We start from the raw sequence: 16,349 nt of genomic DNA, 5'->3' as shown, positions 1-16,349 counted from the left end.
TAAATATGTCACTGCAGCAGGCAAACAGGTTAATTTGGTAGTCATTAAGTAGTAGCCCTTAAGATAAATACATCTTGCAACTTTCATAACTGTAAATGAATCAGAATGAAAAACTAACTATATACTATAGAGTGGACAAAGTATGTCACTCTGACCTGCTTTTGGTGACAGTGAGTAACACTCTTCAAGATAACAAAATCCATCAAGTTCCATGGCTGTAATGCAATAGTCAGAGACATGGAGCTGACAGCAATAACTGAGGTAATACCTAAGTATCAAAAGTAGGTCAATTTGACCTAACACTGAAATCAAAAAGCAGTTCTTTTCAAGAATACACCCATGAAAATCTGTGACTCTACTGAGCTGACTGGAAAAACCTAACACTGATATCTATATGAATTATCATAGCGACAACAGGAACAATGCCATTGGAAAAGTGATACTCATGCTTTGCTAAAATACTATAGCATCACCAGTTTTTATGGATTTCATTATTGCCTCAAATCACAAATTTAAAGAGCCAATGAAAAATTAGCCAAACATGACAAAGAAACTTTCACCCTTCTCCCATTTCTTTTTTACTATGTTTCGATCCTAGAGATCAACAAGGCTGTTAGATAAATCATAATTTCAGTAACCTGGTAATAACAAAATAGCTTTCATTAGGATTTTATGTTAACCTGTTGCAGTATTCAAACACTAGTATACATAAAATGATAGAATAATAAATGATACTAGTATATGAATGATAAATTTAATACTTATTCAAACTGGTTCTTCATTCAAGTGAAACTTTATATAAAAAAATTAAATCTTCATGAAAGCATGCCTCGTTTTATCCATGCATACTTAAACCCAAAAACAAAATGACTAAATTAATGGCACTATTGCCTGAAGCACAATTACTAATGAAACACTAGCTATATCTTACTGCAGAGAAATGAAGTTCATAATTCACTGATTTTTGGATAAAACACACTGAATCAACGTCATTTCAACCAAGTCTACTGGTAGACACAAATGTTCAGCAGGTAAATAATCATGAAATTGTTAATTAAACAAGTCCAGCATTGTCAAAGCTATGGATAATTAAGTCCAAATCTCTCTCATATTTTCACTTGAGCCATAATTATCCATTCAGCATGAATCGGCTTGACTGATAAAGTTTTAACTAAAGTCTAGTGTTTAAAGTTGGTTCATACATGAGGCAGGTTTTAAAAAAGGGTATTCCATTGTTTTTCAATTTGGTTAGCATCTTCTGAGATTGATGGGTTCTGAACACATCAAATGCTGACACTGATGATGCACGCACTGAGCAAGAGGCAGCTGGTCATGTGTTTAATTCACATGTGGAATGATACTATCTGAATCAATAGTGATCAATGTTGAATTTTACTACTCTTAAACCATCGTGTTAAGACCGCAGTCATGAGATGGTAATGATGATGTTTTAAGGAAGAGATCATACACATGCACTTTAATAACCAACTAGATTAGTGTTATTGGCTGTGTAGGCTCCCTTTGTGGTGTTTGATTTGTGCTCAAAAAGGAGGTAGTATTGTTTTAATGATTGAAATGACAGCCCTTTGTCAGCATATGATTGTTCTTTTGTATTCTTTATTTGGGGTATTGGCTAAAGTTAAAGCATGAAATTAACTGTTCAAAAAATAGGAAAACTTAAAAGAGGCAAAACCATCAGTTCAGGTTCCCACTAAAGTGTCTTTTTTATATATAAAAAAAGCCAACAAAACAGACCCATGAAAATAAATTATATTACTGTAACTTAAAAAAAAATGATAAACAAAGACCACTAGCTTCTTGAAGCTCTAACTCAATAAACACAAGACACGGTGTGATGTGTTATAAATACACAATGAAGGTACTGCATTCATTCAGTGCAAATGTTCTGCAGCATATGCAAAGTTACTGTGACCAATTCCTATGTTTAGAACTGTCATTGGTAAGAAATCGGTATTTAATCAAATTTATCATAATTTTACAAAATTTTGTATTTAAAAAAAACAAAAAGGTTCAGTACAATATAGTGATAAATCAACTGGTTAGAAAATACATCTTCTGGATAAATTTATCATAATTTTACCTAATTCTGTATTTTTAAAAAACCCAAAAGGTTCAGCTCAGTGGCAGCTAGCTGCAGGCCATGTTGACTGAAAAGCCCATGGGATAATCTGGTTGCTCAAATGTATTAAGCAATCAAACTGAAATCACTACAATGAAGACGAGTTTCCACACAAGTAAATTATTTCTTTACCAGTTGACAAAAATCTTTTTAATAAATGACAAACATATTACAAAAGTGGACTCTGGTTCACTGTATCAATGTCTGAAAGTTTGAAATCATCCATGAACAATACCTCAACTACAACAGTCAATTTTCAATAACTAGTTTGCCTGTTTTTATTTAGGCATATGTGAATACAAACTGAACCCATGTTCTAAGTCGGATTTCATCAGATTTTGTTTATTTAGTTTTCAAAATGTTTATGTATTTCTCCATGTCAATGATTTTGGTCATACACGTAGTAAGCAATTTAAACTGGTATATTCACTGTCAGAACTCCTCTGTATTGGTAATAAAATGTTCAACAAGATACACTGATATAAATACATGTTATCATGAAAGAAAGAAATGATGAACCAGTAAGTTTTATCATTTGATGAAAGTCTCAACATGTACAAATATCAGCCAGTGAATAATAAAAATCACTTTTATTTGAAAACTACTTTGCTCAATAACTTAACAACTAGTAAATTAGTCCTTTATTTGTTTGGCTAGAAAGAAACTGATGTTTAAATAGCCATCTGTTAATATGACATTTTTGTTAATGTTTTTCAATGACATGTAAATGCTAATATAGCTTTCCGTCTAAAGAGACTTTTGTTCTTTTCTGATGTAAATTTTCAGCCATTTTCACAACAACCAGAATTCAAAATGAACACAAGAAAGATATACACTGAGCTGTACTCAATTACTCAATATAAGGCAGAGAATGACAGTTAAATGATATTTCTAAATTATATAATTTAAAAAAATCGCAAAACAAAATAATTTATTTTCATACTTTAAATCTTTAATTACTCTGAATTGGCAACCCATGATTCTAAAGTGCCAATTATGAAAGAAGTGTGGTTACTGTATCTTTGTTACCTGGTGCCTTTGTTAGGCCTTTGTTATTTATACATTATGAATTATGTGTGATTATTGCCCTTGTGTTAGCTGGCACATTTGTAGTTTAAATGACAGGCATTGTTTATTTGAATCCAATGTGTCAGGTGATGTAAAGATTAAAATTGAGCTAATTTTCTTAGGTGGACCATACAAATCAAATGCTATAACAAAGCATTTGGCATGCATATTATTTAGGAATTTGGCCAGGAAATTTAAACTTAAACATTAGAACTGAGGAAATGTTATGTCCAAGAATGTAATAAACAATTTTTACTGTAGTCACTTATGTGACATCAAACATAAACCCACTGAACCAAACCTTAGGACAAATATGGCATACATGACATAAAATTGGTTATTTAAACAAATAAAACAGTCTTACTGCTAAAGTGATAATAATACGCTAAGACTACATATATAGATGGAATCAGAATTGTTCCAGAAAAGCAAAATTATTTTTCAGTGATTACATATGGCTATATTCTTTAAAGCAGCGGCAAATAAGATTGTATGAACTATACAAAACTGTCATAAATTAAAGCATTTTATTACAACTAATTACCATATTGCTAAAATCAGAAGTATTTAAAAAATATATGCAACAAACCATTAAAAAAAATTGTAAAAAAACTTATTCATGGAACAACAATTATAAAGAACACAGTGTAAAATGTGCACATTTTTAAAGGAACAAAGGTCACATGTTCGTATTTTTTTATGCTCTTGTTGATAACAAAGGGTATAATAATGCAACGATCTGTCAAGTTTTGATATTTAAACTTATCAAACATATAAGATAGTATAACTCGGATTGCTGATGAAAGAAAGAATGAGGATGTAATCAGAAATACAACAAAGTTCAACAGATGAATCAGAATAACTGTCATACATCCTGGACAAAGTTTTTATTACAGTATCTATTGCAGTGGGCTTATCACAAGAATTCTTCCAAAATGTAGGGGTCAGCTTATTATCAAACATCCCCTTATCTAAAATTTGGTAAACATGGGGGTGGACTTATCATTAATCATGTTTCAGCTAAATATGGAACATATGTAACATATACCTATTTTTTATGCAAAAATACTGTGTTCTTTTTTTTCATATATACTGTACTTAATTTCACTTGAGTATTTATTATCCAGGTTTTAGAGTGTTGCATAATTTCTGTGGTTATTGTTCCATAAAAAAAACTTTATTTTATCTGTCTAAAAAAAGTGAATTAGAAAGTGAAGAGGAACTAGTGTGTTGTTTAGCAGTATCTGTTCCAAATGATAATGAGAAAACATTATTAATGAAACAACAAAATAAGTCAGAAAACATGAAAAATATATCTCATTTAACAATAAATATGCCAGAAAGTATTATAAATTTATGTAAATAAAAATGATATGTACTATTACACTCATAATCCATTTAAAGAATTTCTGTGTAATTTTTCTCAAATGGAATAAATATTAATTTCTACACATGAAAACACCGTTGATAAAAACAATAAATTTATTTGTGTAAACAAAACTGATATGTAAGGTTATATTCATAATCCAGTTACAGACTGAAGGTCACCGGGAATTAATTTCAACAATTTGTTTGGTGCAGTATTCTCAAATGGAATAAATAATAATGTTTCCTACATTGGAAATGTTGTAAATTAAAAACCATAAATTCAGTAACACCATCAAAATGAAACACTTATAAAAACAAATAATGATATGCCAACATAAGATTTTAAAAAATATAACAATTACAAGCACATTTTTGTATGATTGAGAGTGGAACCTTTCAAAACGAGTCAAGAACGGTTTAAACATTAAGCAATAAATTACGACAAATTTAATAAAAAGGGGCATCACTGGTTAAATTCTCATTTTCTGAAAATTACAAACTTTATGGCATTTTAACTTGTTGAAACACTACCCCCATACCATGTACATAAATATATAAAAAAATCTGAACCAAGATACCCTGTTATCAAATCCATTTCTAAGCACTAAAAGGTATTGCACACCTTTTGCACTTACACAAAATGTATACAACACCCCCAAAAATATCTATTTACATTTTCATTTTCACAATTTTACATCATCCATATAAAATGTCAAATTGATAATTCTATACAGCAAATAAATGACAAATAGAAAAGGTTCAATAACAATTTTCAATTACCCTACTATGCACCTTGTAATAACAAACATATTCATAATATGTATATACATGAATACAAAATCGAAGCAAACATACCCCAATAAAATTCATTATTTGGCACCTGTGAATTTGTTTTAATACTACTGACTAAGCATAGTAACATGCTTCAGGGAAATGTGATCGTTAACCTAAAAAAAACCATAAAACTTTATTGTTTTAGCACAGGAAATAGTAAAAATAGTCAAATAAGCATTCTGAATTAAAACACACTCACCCAGTATTTAGGCTGGTACAGTTTGGTCATGAATGACAATGTCTCTCTCTCTGATTTTAGGCATAAGGAAAAGGTACGAAAATTCTTAAAAAGAACAAACAAACAGTGTGCCACTGATTTCAGTTTCACTAAAACAGAACTGTGATTATAATAAGCAACAATAGTATGGTTTTCACACAGTGTAACCATAATTTTATTCTTCTTCTAATTTCAGATTAAAGTACTAAAATTGGTACAAAAAACATTACACATGAGCAGAAAAATATTTGTATTTATATGAAGAGCTGCATAATACCAATAGTACAATGCAGACCTATCCAAGTAAGTGGACCAAAAAAGTTTTAGTGACTTTCAAGGCTCCCCGTGGCAGGAAATCCCATACTTTTTATTATTATATATTCCCACCCACCCATTACCTACCACCCATCCTTAATCTGGCAGTCATTACCCAAGACCAATTACATATATTATGTATTCTTGTGCTATTGTTTCAAGTTTCCTAAGATTATTCAGAGATGTAACTGTGCAATTTGTATATTACTGACCTTTCAATCCCTCCTATGAACCCCATTAGAGTATCACAAAAAGTACAATTCACTTTATGATGTATAAAGTTTAGTGAAATTTCCACCCTGTGGTTTAGGAAGAGTTGTGGACAGATGGATGGAGAAATGGAGGATATCACAGTAGTCTCAGAGTAAAATGTAGGAATAAAAGAACCCATAAAATTATGAATTATATCACAAACTGCATGTGAAAACATTTAAGTAGTACAAAGTCGATTTTTAATTTAATTTACACAAACTGAGAGCCTTGACTTTTGAAAGGTAATTCTGTATGATTACACTGACCCCAAACAACATGCCCAGTAATACATTGAGGTTTTATTATTTTTACTAATTTTACAATTTACCATATCTACTCATGTTTAAGTCAAGTCCAACTGAGAAAAAAACAATAAAGACCCTGATCTGCCTTCATATAATGTGCTGGCATATCAAGGTCTATCTTGTTTGTTTTACTGATTAGTCCAAATGACCCAGATCTGCAAACACATTATATGACAGATTATCTGGATCTGTACAGTAAAAACCTAACATCTGTACAGTAAAAACCTGACATCTGTACAGTAAAAACGTAACATCTATACAGTAAAAACCTAACATCTGTACACTAAAAACATTAACATCTGTACAGTAAAAACTTAACATTAGTACACTAAAAACCTAACATCTGTACAGTAAAAACCTAACATCTGTACAGTAAAAACTTAACAACTGTACAGTAAAAACCTAACATCTATACAGTAAAAACCTAACAACTGTACAGTAAAAACCTAACAACTGTACAGTAAAAACCTAACATCTGACTAAATTTTACAGAGCTATCTGAAATGGTTCCTCAGTTTTGCCCTGGAAACCAAGTGTGGGTAATGGATATATGGATGGACAAACAAATAAAAACATTAAAATTATTGAAACTGAAGAATTATTAATAGCAAATATCAAATCTGGACCACTAGTTTAATATGTGTACAAAGATTCATATTTAGTTTTGAACTTGTGCTCTGGAAACCAAAGTGTGAAGGTAGCATGAACTGTCAAATAGGTGAAAATACTGAAACTCAAGAACTGAGAATAACCAAATTCACATCTACATAATGAGTTCAATGAGATTTAACACATTAACCCCTGGCGACGAGTTAACGTGGCAGGAATTAGTAGCCTTCTGCCAAGCTCTGTAGCATCGAGGTCATGTAAGATACACTAAAGTGGGTAGTATTATAGAAAGGTAGACTGATGTAGCTCTACAATGATACCAAATAATCTGGAATTTAAAGTTGGACTACAAAATACAGAGGGAAAAACCTCATTTTTTGGACCCGATTTTTTTCTACCCAAAATTTGCTCGTGGTCGGAATCCGATTTTGTGTCCAGATTTTAGACTTTTTGGTCTCAGATCTAAGGCAAACCGGTATGAACTACAAACAGACAGATGAACCTTTGCAAAAAGTAGGATAAGATGGGCATTTGGAATAAAGAGTGGGCTCGAAACAAAAATAATGGCTCTGTTTAGAAAATTTAAAAAAAAATAAAAAAATCCAACGTTTACCCTTCTGCTCATGCGCGAGCCAAATAACCAATGAAAAATGATGTTTGTAACACAACTAGGCAGTATGTTATTGGATGATCACCTGGAAGTTGGTGTTTTCGGATGTATTCAGAAATAGCTCTCAAAATGTGTTTCCTACTTGAATTTCAGACAAAAAACAACAAAAACCTTGAGGGGTTAATCTGTTAAAAGATGTCTTAAATTAGCTCTTTTAGTTTTGTCCTGTAAACTAAAGTGTGGATACTGAATGGGTGGACAAAATGATGAAAACATTAAAAGTAATGTAACTCGAGAACTGAAAATAGCAAAAGGCACATCTATTCCACAAGTACTAATAGGTATGCCAATTTCTTAGAAATATCTTAAATGTTTCATAGTTTTGTCCCAGAAATGAAAGAGTGGAAATGGATGGACTGAAGAACTGTGAAAATACACACCTTAAAGTTTTGGAGGTAGGCTCCATAAAAGAATGTGTGGATGTTTTGATGGATAAATAGATAAAAATGTTTAAAAATATTCAAACCAAAGAACTGTGAAAGCAAAATATTACTTGTTTATATGGACCAAGTTTCATAGAGAGATCAAAATGGCGTTTTAGTTTTGACCGGGACACAAAAGTATGGATAATGGAAAAATGGATTGGTTGAAAACTGGACAAAAGCATAATAACTATTGAAACTGAAGAATAAAGAATAGCAATCTGGACATCTAGTCTAATTTGTATACCAAGTTTTAAAGATATACCTTGAATGGTGTGAGTTTATGCTACAGAAACAAACATGTTTGTGGACAGACCAATGGAGAGATACTGATAGCTATATCCCTCCCTATTAGCATGGGAAAACTTCATTAGATGGTAAATACTTGTAAACTTTTATTAAAAATGCAGAGACCCTAGATTTCTAATAGGTGAATCTTTATGACCAGATTGGTTCCAAACAACATACCTAGTAATGAATTGAGTTTTTTCTATTTATACACAGAACTAAACAAATATAAGTACAATTTATTTATCACATACTAAATTTAAAACAATTGAAATTATATTCATATTATTTATAGGAAGAAAAAAATCTTGTAACAGATTTTATAATGAGTAATACAAATTATATCTAATCTGCATAAAGTATCTTTTTGATTTAAAAAAGAAAATGAGTTCTTCTCACAAAAATTCTGTAATTGCTAAAATATTACATATTTATGGCGTTATTTATATGATTTTACATCAATGACCAATATACGCCACGTTTTTGAACTGTTCTCTATCAGCAAAACTATCTTGTCAATCAGCGATAAGAAAAAATACTGAAAAGTCTAATGGCAACAATATGGTCCAGACTCTTATTTATAAACTACTGATGCTATACACATGTATCAAAGTTTAGTTACATACCTTGTCTGAGAGTTACACAGACAGATATGGTGATAGCTATATATCCATCACCATCATTACATACAGGGGTGGTATTGGGTGTAATAAAGCAACCCATTAGATTTCACATTATCTTTTGTGCTGCCTTTTTGTTAACTGAAACGATTCTAATGGCAAACAGTTACAATTATAATTCAATTAAATTCAATAATTTAGCTGTTCACACATGAATTTGGTGAATTTACCTTTGGATGCATAATGCTCTCTACAAGGTCTGAAGGTAGACTCCTTATAAAATCTCGAGCTGAAATGTCTTGCCTTTGGCGACCATATAAAATCTTAAGTATATATTCCTCAGTAATCTTTCTACTAAAGCAGTTTTCAATTAGCTGCCATAGTTCCTGGCTCATATGGTAACCAAATTCCATGATGGCTTGATCATTGGTGAGTGGGGTGACATAGTAAAACTTTTCACTGCTGTCAATAAAGAGCATCTGAACTGATGCTGAAGACAGACCTGACCTGATTGATAAAGGCGTTTGTCTTTGATATGGGTCATTTTCCACATAATTATTTGGCATTTGAGTGTCTGAAAGTGCTTCAGCAGCATTTGCTATAACCTCCGTTCTAATAACATCCAAGGACCCAACAGAATCATCGATACTGTTTTGGGTTTCCACAAGTTTTTTAGCTTCATCAACTTGACTTGTGACTGTAAAGGTACTAGTGTCTGAATCCTGTTTTACCTCTTCTTGAATATCTTTACTACTACTAACTAAACCTGGCATGACCTGAAATGATATGTTCCCTGATTCATCAGTTACAGAATTTTCAGATGTTACTGAGTTTTGATGAATGCCATTAGTAACAGAAGAGTTATTGTTCCTCAGCAGTGCCTCATTTTCTTGTTGCTCTTTATTTAGATCAAGATTACTGTTTTGATTTCGCTCTTGAGGTATGCTATGGATGGTAAGGGCACTTCCCTCAGGCTGTTTGTCACAAGTTTCAGTGGAAAATGGTGTTTCTAGACAGTGTTTGGCTAGTGAATCCAGAGGACAAGGGGGCAAACTTTCAAAATCTTCATGGCTATCAATTTTTGCTCCATTATTATTTTCATTATCCTTGTAGAAGTTAGATTGGTCTATAATGATACATTCAGTGGAAGATGCAATTTGGTCAGCTTGAAATGCAGAAATCTCAGTAAAATTAGATGCTGATACTTCTGAGGCTCTGTTATCACTCATCTCAGTCGTTTTGGAAAATGACTCATCGCTTCCTGTGGTTAAAGCAATATCAGAGGTAGGCTTGGAGAGGTCTGATGCAGATGAAGGTAAGTGTTGAAAACAAACACTGGACTCGCAGAGATCTGATAGCTTAGGCCCTCCATCTGTGCAATCATATGTAACAACAGATGCAATATTAAGGTCGCTAGTGTGAACTTTATTTACACTACAGACTGACAATTGGTTTGTTACTATTTGTGGAGAATTCTTTTCTGAAGGTATGGATTTCTGTGAGCAACATTCTGAGGTAGACACTTTTGGAGTCATTGTGTCTGAACTTGACATATTCTCAGAATAATTACATGAAACTGGTGGTTTTTCTAAATTATTACCAGGTTCTGATATCTGGGAACCTTTATCTAATCTGGAGTTGTTCTGGGAAGCTATGTCTGAAGCTATGGCTCTCTGAAAACCTGGTTCTGAATCTGTCTTCTCGGACATCTTATCTGAATCTGTTCTCACAACCCCTTTCTCAGAGGCTATTTTCTGAGAACTTGTATCTGTTGCTGATATTTTATCACAACCATTGTATGAAGGTGATGACTGGACTGTCTTGGAAGGTTTTGCACTTGTGTTTCCAATGTTGATTGAGGCCAAACTTTGTGCATTTGACAGAGGATTGATTAGCGTTTTGGTCATCATGGAAGACCTCCCTGATTGATGAAAAGGCCTGACTGGGGTTGCCCTAGATAAAGACCTGTGCAACATGTGTGTGGCAGTGGGAGAACCTCTGGGGGTATTTTCTTCATCACTTATGTCCATGGTCCCATGCTGCAGCTGGCTGAAGATGGTTAGATGGGGAAACTCCAAGCTGGACATAAAACTGGCTGTGCGACTCCTACCTGCAAATAAAAAGTACTAGTAGTTTACCATATCAATAAGCCAAATCTAGTATCCCTTTATCCCATTATCTATGGCCTTCAGCACTGTCCTATTATATTTTAAAAGTTGCATGACTTAATTCAGGATGTTACATAATATGGGTTAGATAGTGGGACCAAGTCCCCAATCTGGACTTATATAGAAGAAATTCCTTGGAATTTTGAACCTAAATAACTACAAATAAATCGGCTGAAAGATTGGTGCTGACTTTTTTAAAGCTGAAGCAAAACAAGAGGTCCATTTCATCCTGATATCACTCAAATGGCTTACAAAAAGGCTGACAATTTCAATAAACAGACATTTAGAGCACTGTAAGAACTCAACCCCATGTAAGCTATCTCCAACATTGATATACAGATTTTACCTATTTTACCACAGTCTGAAAAACATTCTTTCCAAAGATAAAGGCATATTTAATATGCAAAGTCCAAGCACATAACTGAACTTGTCAATAATTTTGATGTTATAAAGATACTTACCAATTTTTATGGAACTCAGATGCAAATAGTCTCTACAGAAGTAACAAGTTCCATAAATCAGATGCAAGATAACATCATTAATAAGGGCAGATCTCACATAATAATAAATCCCATCTAAAACCATAATGATAAAAGCTTCTTTGCCAAGTCTTAGCAAAGTCCAACGTAAATTCAGTCTCCAGAATTGTAACCAGCTCAGTCTGTCAGATTCAAGATTACCTCATAAATATGTGTAGATCTTGCTCATAATTGAGCTCATCTTGATGATATAAGAATATTTAACAACTCTGACTATAACCTGGTCATCAAGTCACCAGAGTGCTGAGAGGCCTAGCCTATCAGATGCAAGATCACTGTAATAATATGCTCTGGTCATGGAGTTACCAGAGTGTTGACAGGCCTGGACTATCAGATGCAAGATCACCTTACTAATATGCTCTGGTCATGAAATCACCAGAGTGTTGACATGCTTGGCCTATCACATGCAAGATCACCTTAATAATATTCTCTGGTCATAGAGTCACCAGAGTGTTGACAGGCCTGGACTATCAGATGCAAGATCACCTTACTAATAAGCTCTGGTCATGAAGTCACCAGAGTGCTGACAGGCTTGGCCTATCAGATGCAAGATCACCTTACTAATATGCTCTGGTCATGAATTCACCAGAGTGTTGACAGGCTTGGCCTATTAGATGCATGATCCCCTTACTAATATGCTCTGGTCATGAAGTCACCGGAGTGCCTATCAGATGCAAGATCACCTTTCCAATATGCATTGACATTCCTCATTTTATTGAACATTTGCTTCTGCTTATTGCTGACACTGCATAATAGGGAAACAATGTCAGAAAGAAGTCTGACTTGTCTAAAACATGGTACATCAAGCTATTTTCAGAATGTAGAGAACCAAAACATATTTTGAAAAACTTGTCAATGGCTATAGAAAACAAAGTTAGTAAGTGTCAGAAGATGGGAACTATAATTTGGAACAGAATGTCTTTTCTATAAACGAGAGTTATTATCTACCACAAAAAGCAATTATAATATGGAGAAGAGTTTCCTGTAGAATAATGTTACTAAAAGATTTTAGTATAAAGACAGAATAATGGCAAGTTATATGCAGGAATTGATTACTGTATAAACTCGCATATAAAACCTGTTCACTTACAAGCTGACCCCTCACACTGAATAAGTAAAACTTTAAAAAGTGCATAACCTGCACACAAACTGACCCATATGCCCAGCCATATAAAAAAATCTTGTTATTGATTTGAAAAATTTTAAAATGACTAAAAAGTCTTGAAAATATCTTAAATTTTCACACACACCTGCACTGCTATCTAAACCTGCTCCTTCAACATCTGTAACCAGCCCCAAGTCCACAAGTCTCTGAGCTATGTAGTAACCAACTTCTCTGGTAAAAACAATCCCCGACTCTTCAAAATAGGGATCTGAAATTACAATAGACGTATCGCTGGTTATAAACTGGCAATGATTTACATATTCAATTTTGTAAATATAATTTTCTTTATTAAAACTGTAGACAATATTTTGTTGTTGTTGTTGTTGTATGATTTAACAACATTTAACAACATTTTTCATGAGGGATTGTTATGATATACGCCTTCAGTACTGCTACCTGGTTAGTCTCATGAGGGATTGTTATGATATATGCCTTCAGTACTGTTACCTGGTTAGTCTCATGAGGGATTGTTATGATATATGCCTTCAGTACTGTTACCTGGTTAGTCTCATGAGGGATTGTTACATATGCCTTTAGTTATGTTACCAAGTTAGTCTCATGAGGGATTGTTATATGATATATGCCTTCAGTATTGTTACCTGGTTAGTCTCATGAGGGATTGATATATGACATATGCCTTTGGTACTGTTACCTGGCTAGTCTCATGAGGGATTGTTATATGAGATATGCCTTCAGTATTGTTACCTGGTTAGTCTCATGAGGGACTGATATATGATATATGCCTTCAGTACTGTTACCTGGTCTAAGTCTCATGAGGGATTGATATATGACATATGCCTTTGGTACTGTTACCTGGTTAGTCTCATGACAGATTATTTAGTCTCATGTTGTTGTTGTTGTACGATTTAACAACATTTAACAACAGTTTTGATGACGGATCGTTATATGATATATGCCTTCAGTATTGTTACCTGGTTAGTCTCATGAGGGACTGATATGTGATATATGCCTTCGGTACTTTTACCAAGTTAGTCTCATGAGGGATTGTTATATGATATATGCCTTCAGTACTATTACCTAGTTAGTCTCATGAGGGATTGTTATATATGCCTTCAGTAGTGTTACCTAGTTAGTCTCATGACAGATTGTTATATGATATATGCCTTCAGTACTATTACCTTCATGATATATGCCTGCAGTACTGTTATCTAGTGTCATGAGGATTGGTATATGATATATGCCTTTAGTACTATTATCTGAAACTGTGAGGAACTAAAATGTTTTTCATCTTATACAATCCAAAATAAAATTCTTGATTAGTGCAACTGATGAAGTTATCCTATATTTGAGTCAGATTATTTCTGCACTCACTTAAATCCAACTTGTAAACTAACAGCAATGCTATTATATAAAGTTATTTTGAGAGGAATGCATGCAATATTTAACAAGATTTATGAATAAAGGATATGATACATGTACAGTGAGTATGTGTGTTTTTTCTTCTTCAACAATGGCAACTCTTGACCCTGTAAACCAGTCCATTTTCACACACCTCTTATGGGAGACCACCTGTCTTACTGTACTGACCAAATTTTGCAAATCTCTTCATCTGGCCTAAGCTGACTTCTCTGTTTTGTCACATGTATGCTGAAGGTACATACCATGTACCAATCTTAATTAGACTAATTATGTATTACTACTTAAAGCCAATACCACGTACCAATCTTAATTAGACTAATTATGTATCACTAATTAAAGCCAATACCATGTACCAATCTTAATTAGACTAATTATGTATCACTAATTAAAGCCAATACCATATACCAATCCTCATGGGACCCAACAGGTAACAGTACTGAAGGCATATACTGTGTACCAATCCTCATGAGACCAATAGGTCAGCGTACTGAAGGCATATATTGTGTACCAATTCTCATGAGACCAAATAGGTAACAGTACTGAAGGAATATACTATGCACCAATACTCACAAGACCAAATAGGCTGTTGTTGTTGTTGTAGGGTTTAACGACATTTTTCAGCACAAGGTAGGTTATATATGGCAGCCAGTATAAATGGAAAAACAACCCAGGAAAACCACGGAGAGAACCACCAACCCACGAGAAGCTACTGGCAAGCTTTCTCACATACCCGCATTGTCCAAACCCAAGACTCAAACCCATGCAGACAAAGGTGAGATGGCAGTGATCTGTAACGGTGAGCACTCGGGACCCCGAGACCTAATAGGTAAGAGTACTGAAGGTATATACTGTGTATCAATACTCATGAGACCAAATAGGTAAGAGTACTGAAGGCAAATTGGCATACCAATCCTCATGAGACCAAATAGGTAACAGTACTGAAGGCATATACCTTATACCAATAGCCATGAGATTTATGAATGTAATAGCCCTTACCATTTATGAATACTAATGAGATTAACTAGGCAACATTACTGAAGACATAAACCATGTACAATACTCAGGACAATTAACTAAAGCCGTCAAAATTTTATGAAACTTCTTCTGGATCAGTTATCTGGGTACCTGATTAAAGAGAATTGTTTTAAATGTGAACCTGAAATGCTTTTTTGTATGTTCATACATGCCAAGCCCCAAGTGAGATATAAGCATAATTATTACTAATATAAGTAGCAAAAAAGCTTAATCTGAGCATAAAAAGAGCAATCTATAAATTACATGCCATAATTACAGAAAACTATGAAAAATTTACATTTATTTTTGCTCCTTACCTGGACCTGCAGTTTAAATTTTTGTCACAAACTGGCTTAATCCATGTTGATTAGTAGTTAGTACAAAAATATATACAAAAAACAAACAGATACATTATTTAGGCATAACACTCATTTTAACTAGTCTACATGTCTAACTTTCACTGAATGGTCATGAAATCCACAAAATTTTGATGAATGCTTTATTAATTCACTGATGAATTCCTGTCAAAATTTTTAAAGTGCTATTGATTTGTCCTTTTCCAGATGCGACATGCTTTTAAGTTTAATAAAGTCCCTCTCCTCGAACATTTTTCAGTCATTTAACATTCTGAGTCACACTGATAAGGCCTGTTTCTCTTAATATCTGGTGCCATTTTTCAGTTTAGAATGGTTCACTACAGGTGTGTATCAAAATAAAATGAATCTGTGACACATGGTTTCACATTCAAGAAACCCTTCCATTTTCTTGGAACTGTTTCATGGACAGTTCCTATATATAGAAAATAAGGAAATTAGACAAAGGTCAAATAATAGATAAATGTGCAGCAGCCAATAGTCACACAATAAAAGCCTCAAACTGTAACCATTATTCTGTTTCTTGCTCACTCCTGATGTCTTTGATCTAAACTTGGAAAGATTTTTATAAAAAATATTTTTTAATGGATATCTGGTTTTC

General features: G+C 33.3%; 1 protein-coding gene across 1 annotated transcript in view; it reads right to left on the bottom strand.

Moving 5' to 3' along the window:
* Nucleotides 1-8,848: 8,848 nt before the first annotated feature.
* Nucleotides 8,849-16,349, bottom strand: part of LOC149794746 (uncharacterized) — a 159,799-nt gene continuing 152,298 nt past the window's right edge. The window contains exons 31-32 of the mRNA XM_089966230.1: nt 13,066-13,188; nt 8,849-11,218 (exon numbers count right to left, since the gene is read on the bottom strand). Coding sequence (XP_089822356.1) covers nt 9,306-11,218; nt 13,066-13,188 — 2,036 coding nt within the window. The 3' untranslated portion in view covers nt 8,849-9,305. The remainder of the gene's footprint in view (nt 11,219-13,065; nt 13,189-16,349) is intronic.

This window comes from Sinohyriopsis cumingii, chromosome 7 (assembly GCF_028554795.1).
Source record: "Sinohyriopsis cumingii isolate HCF-2022 chromosome 7, ASM2855479v2, whole genome shotgun sequence".
Lineage (NCBI taxonomy): Eukaryota > Metazoa > Mollusca > Bivalvia > Unionida > Unionidae > Sinohyriopsis > Sinohyriopsis cumingii.
The sequence above is the reverse complement of the archived record's forward strand: the minus strand, read 5'-3'. Positions and strand labels throughout refer to the sequence as shown.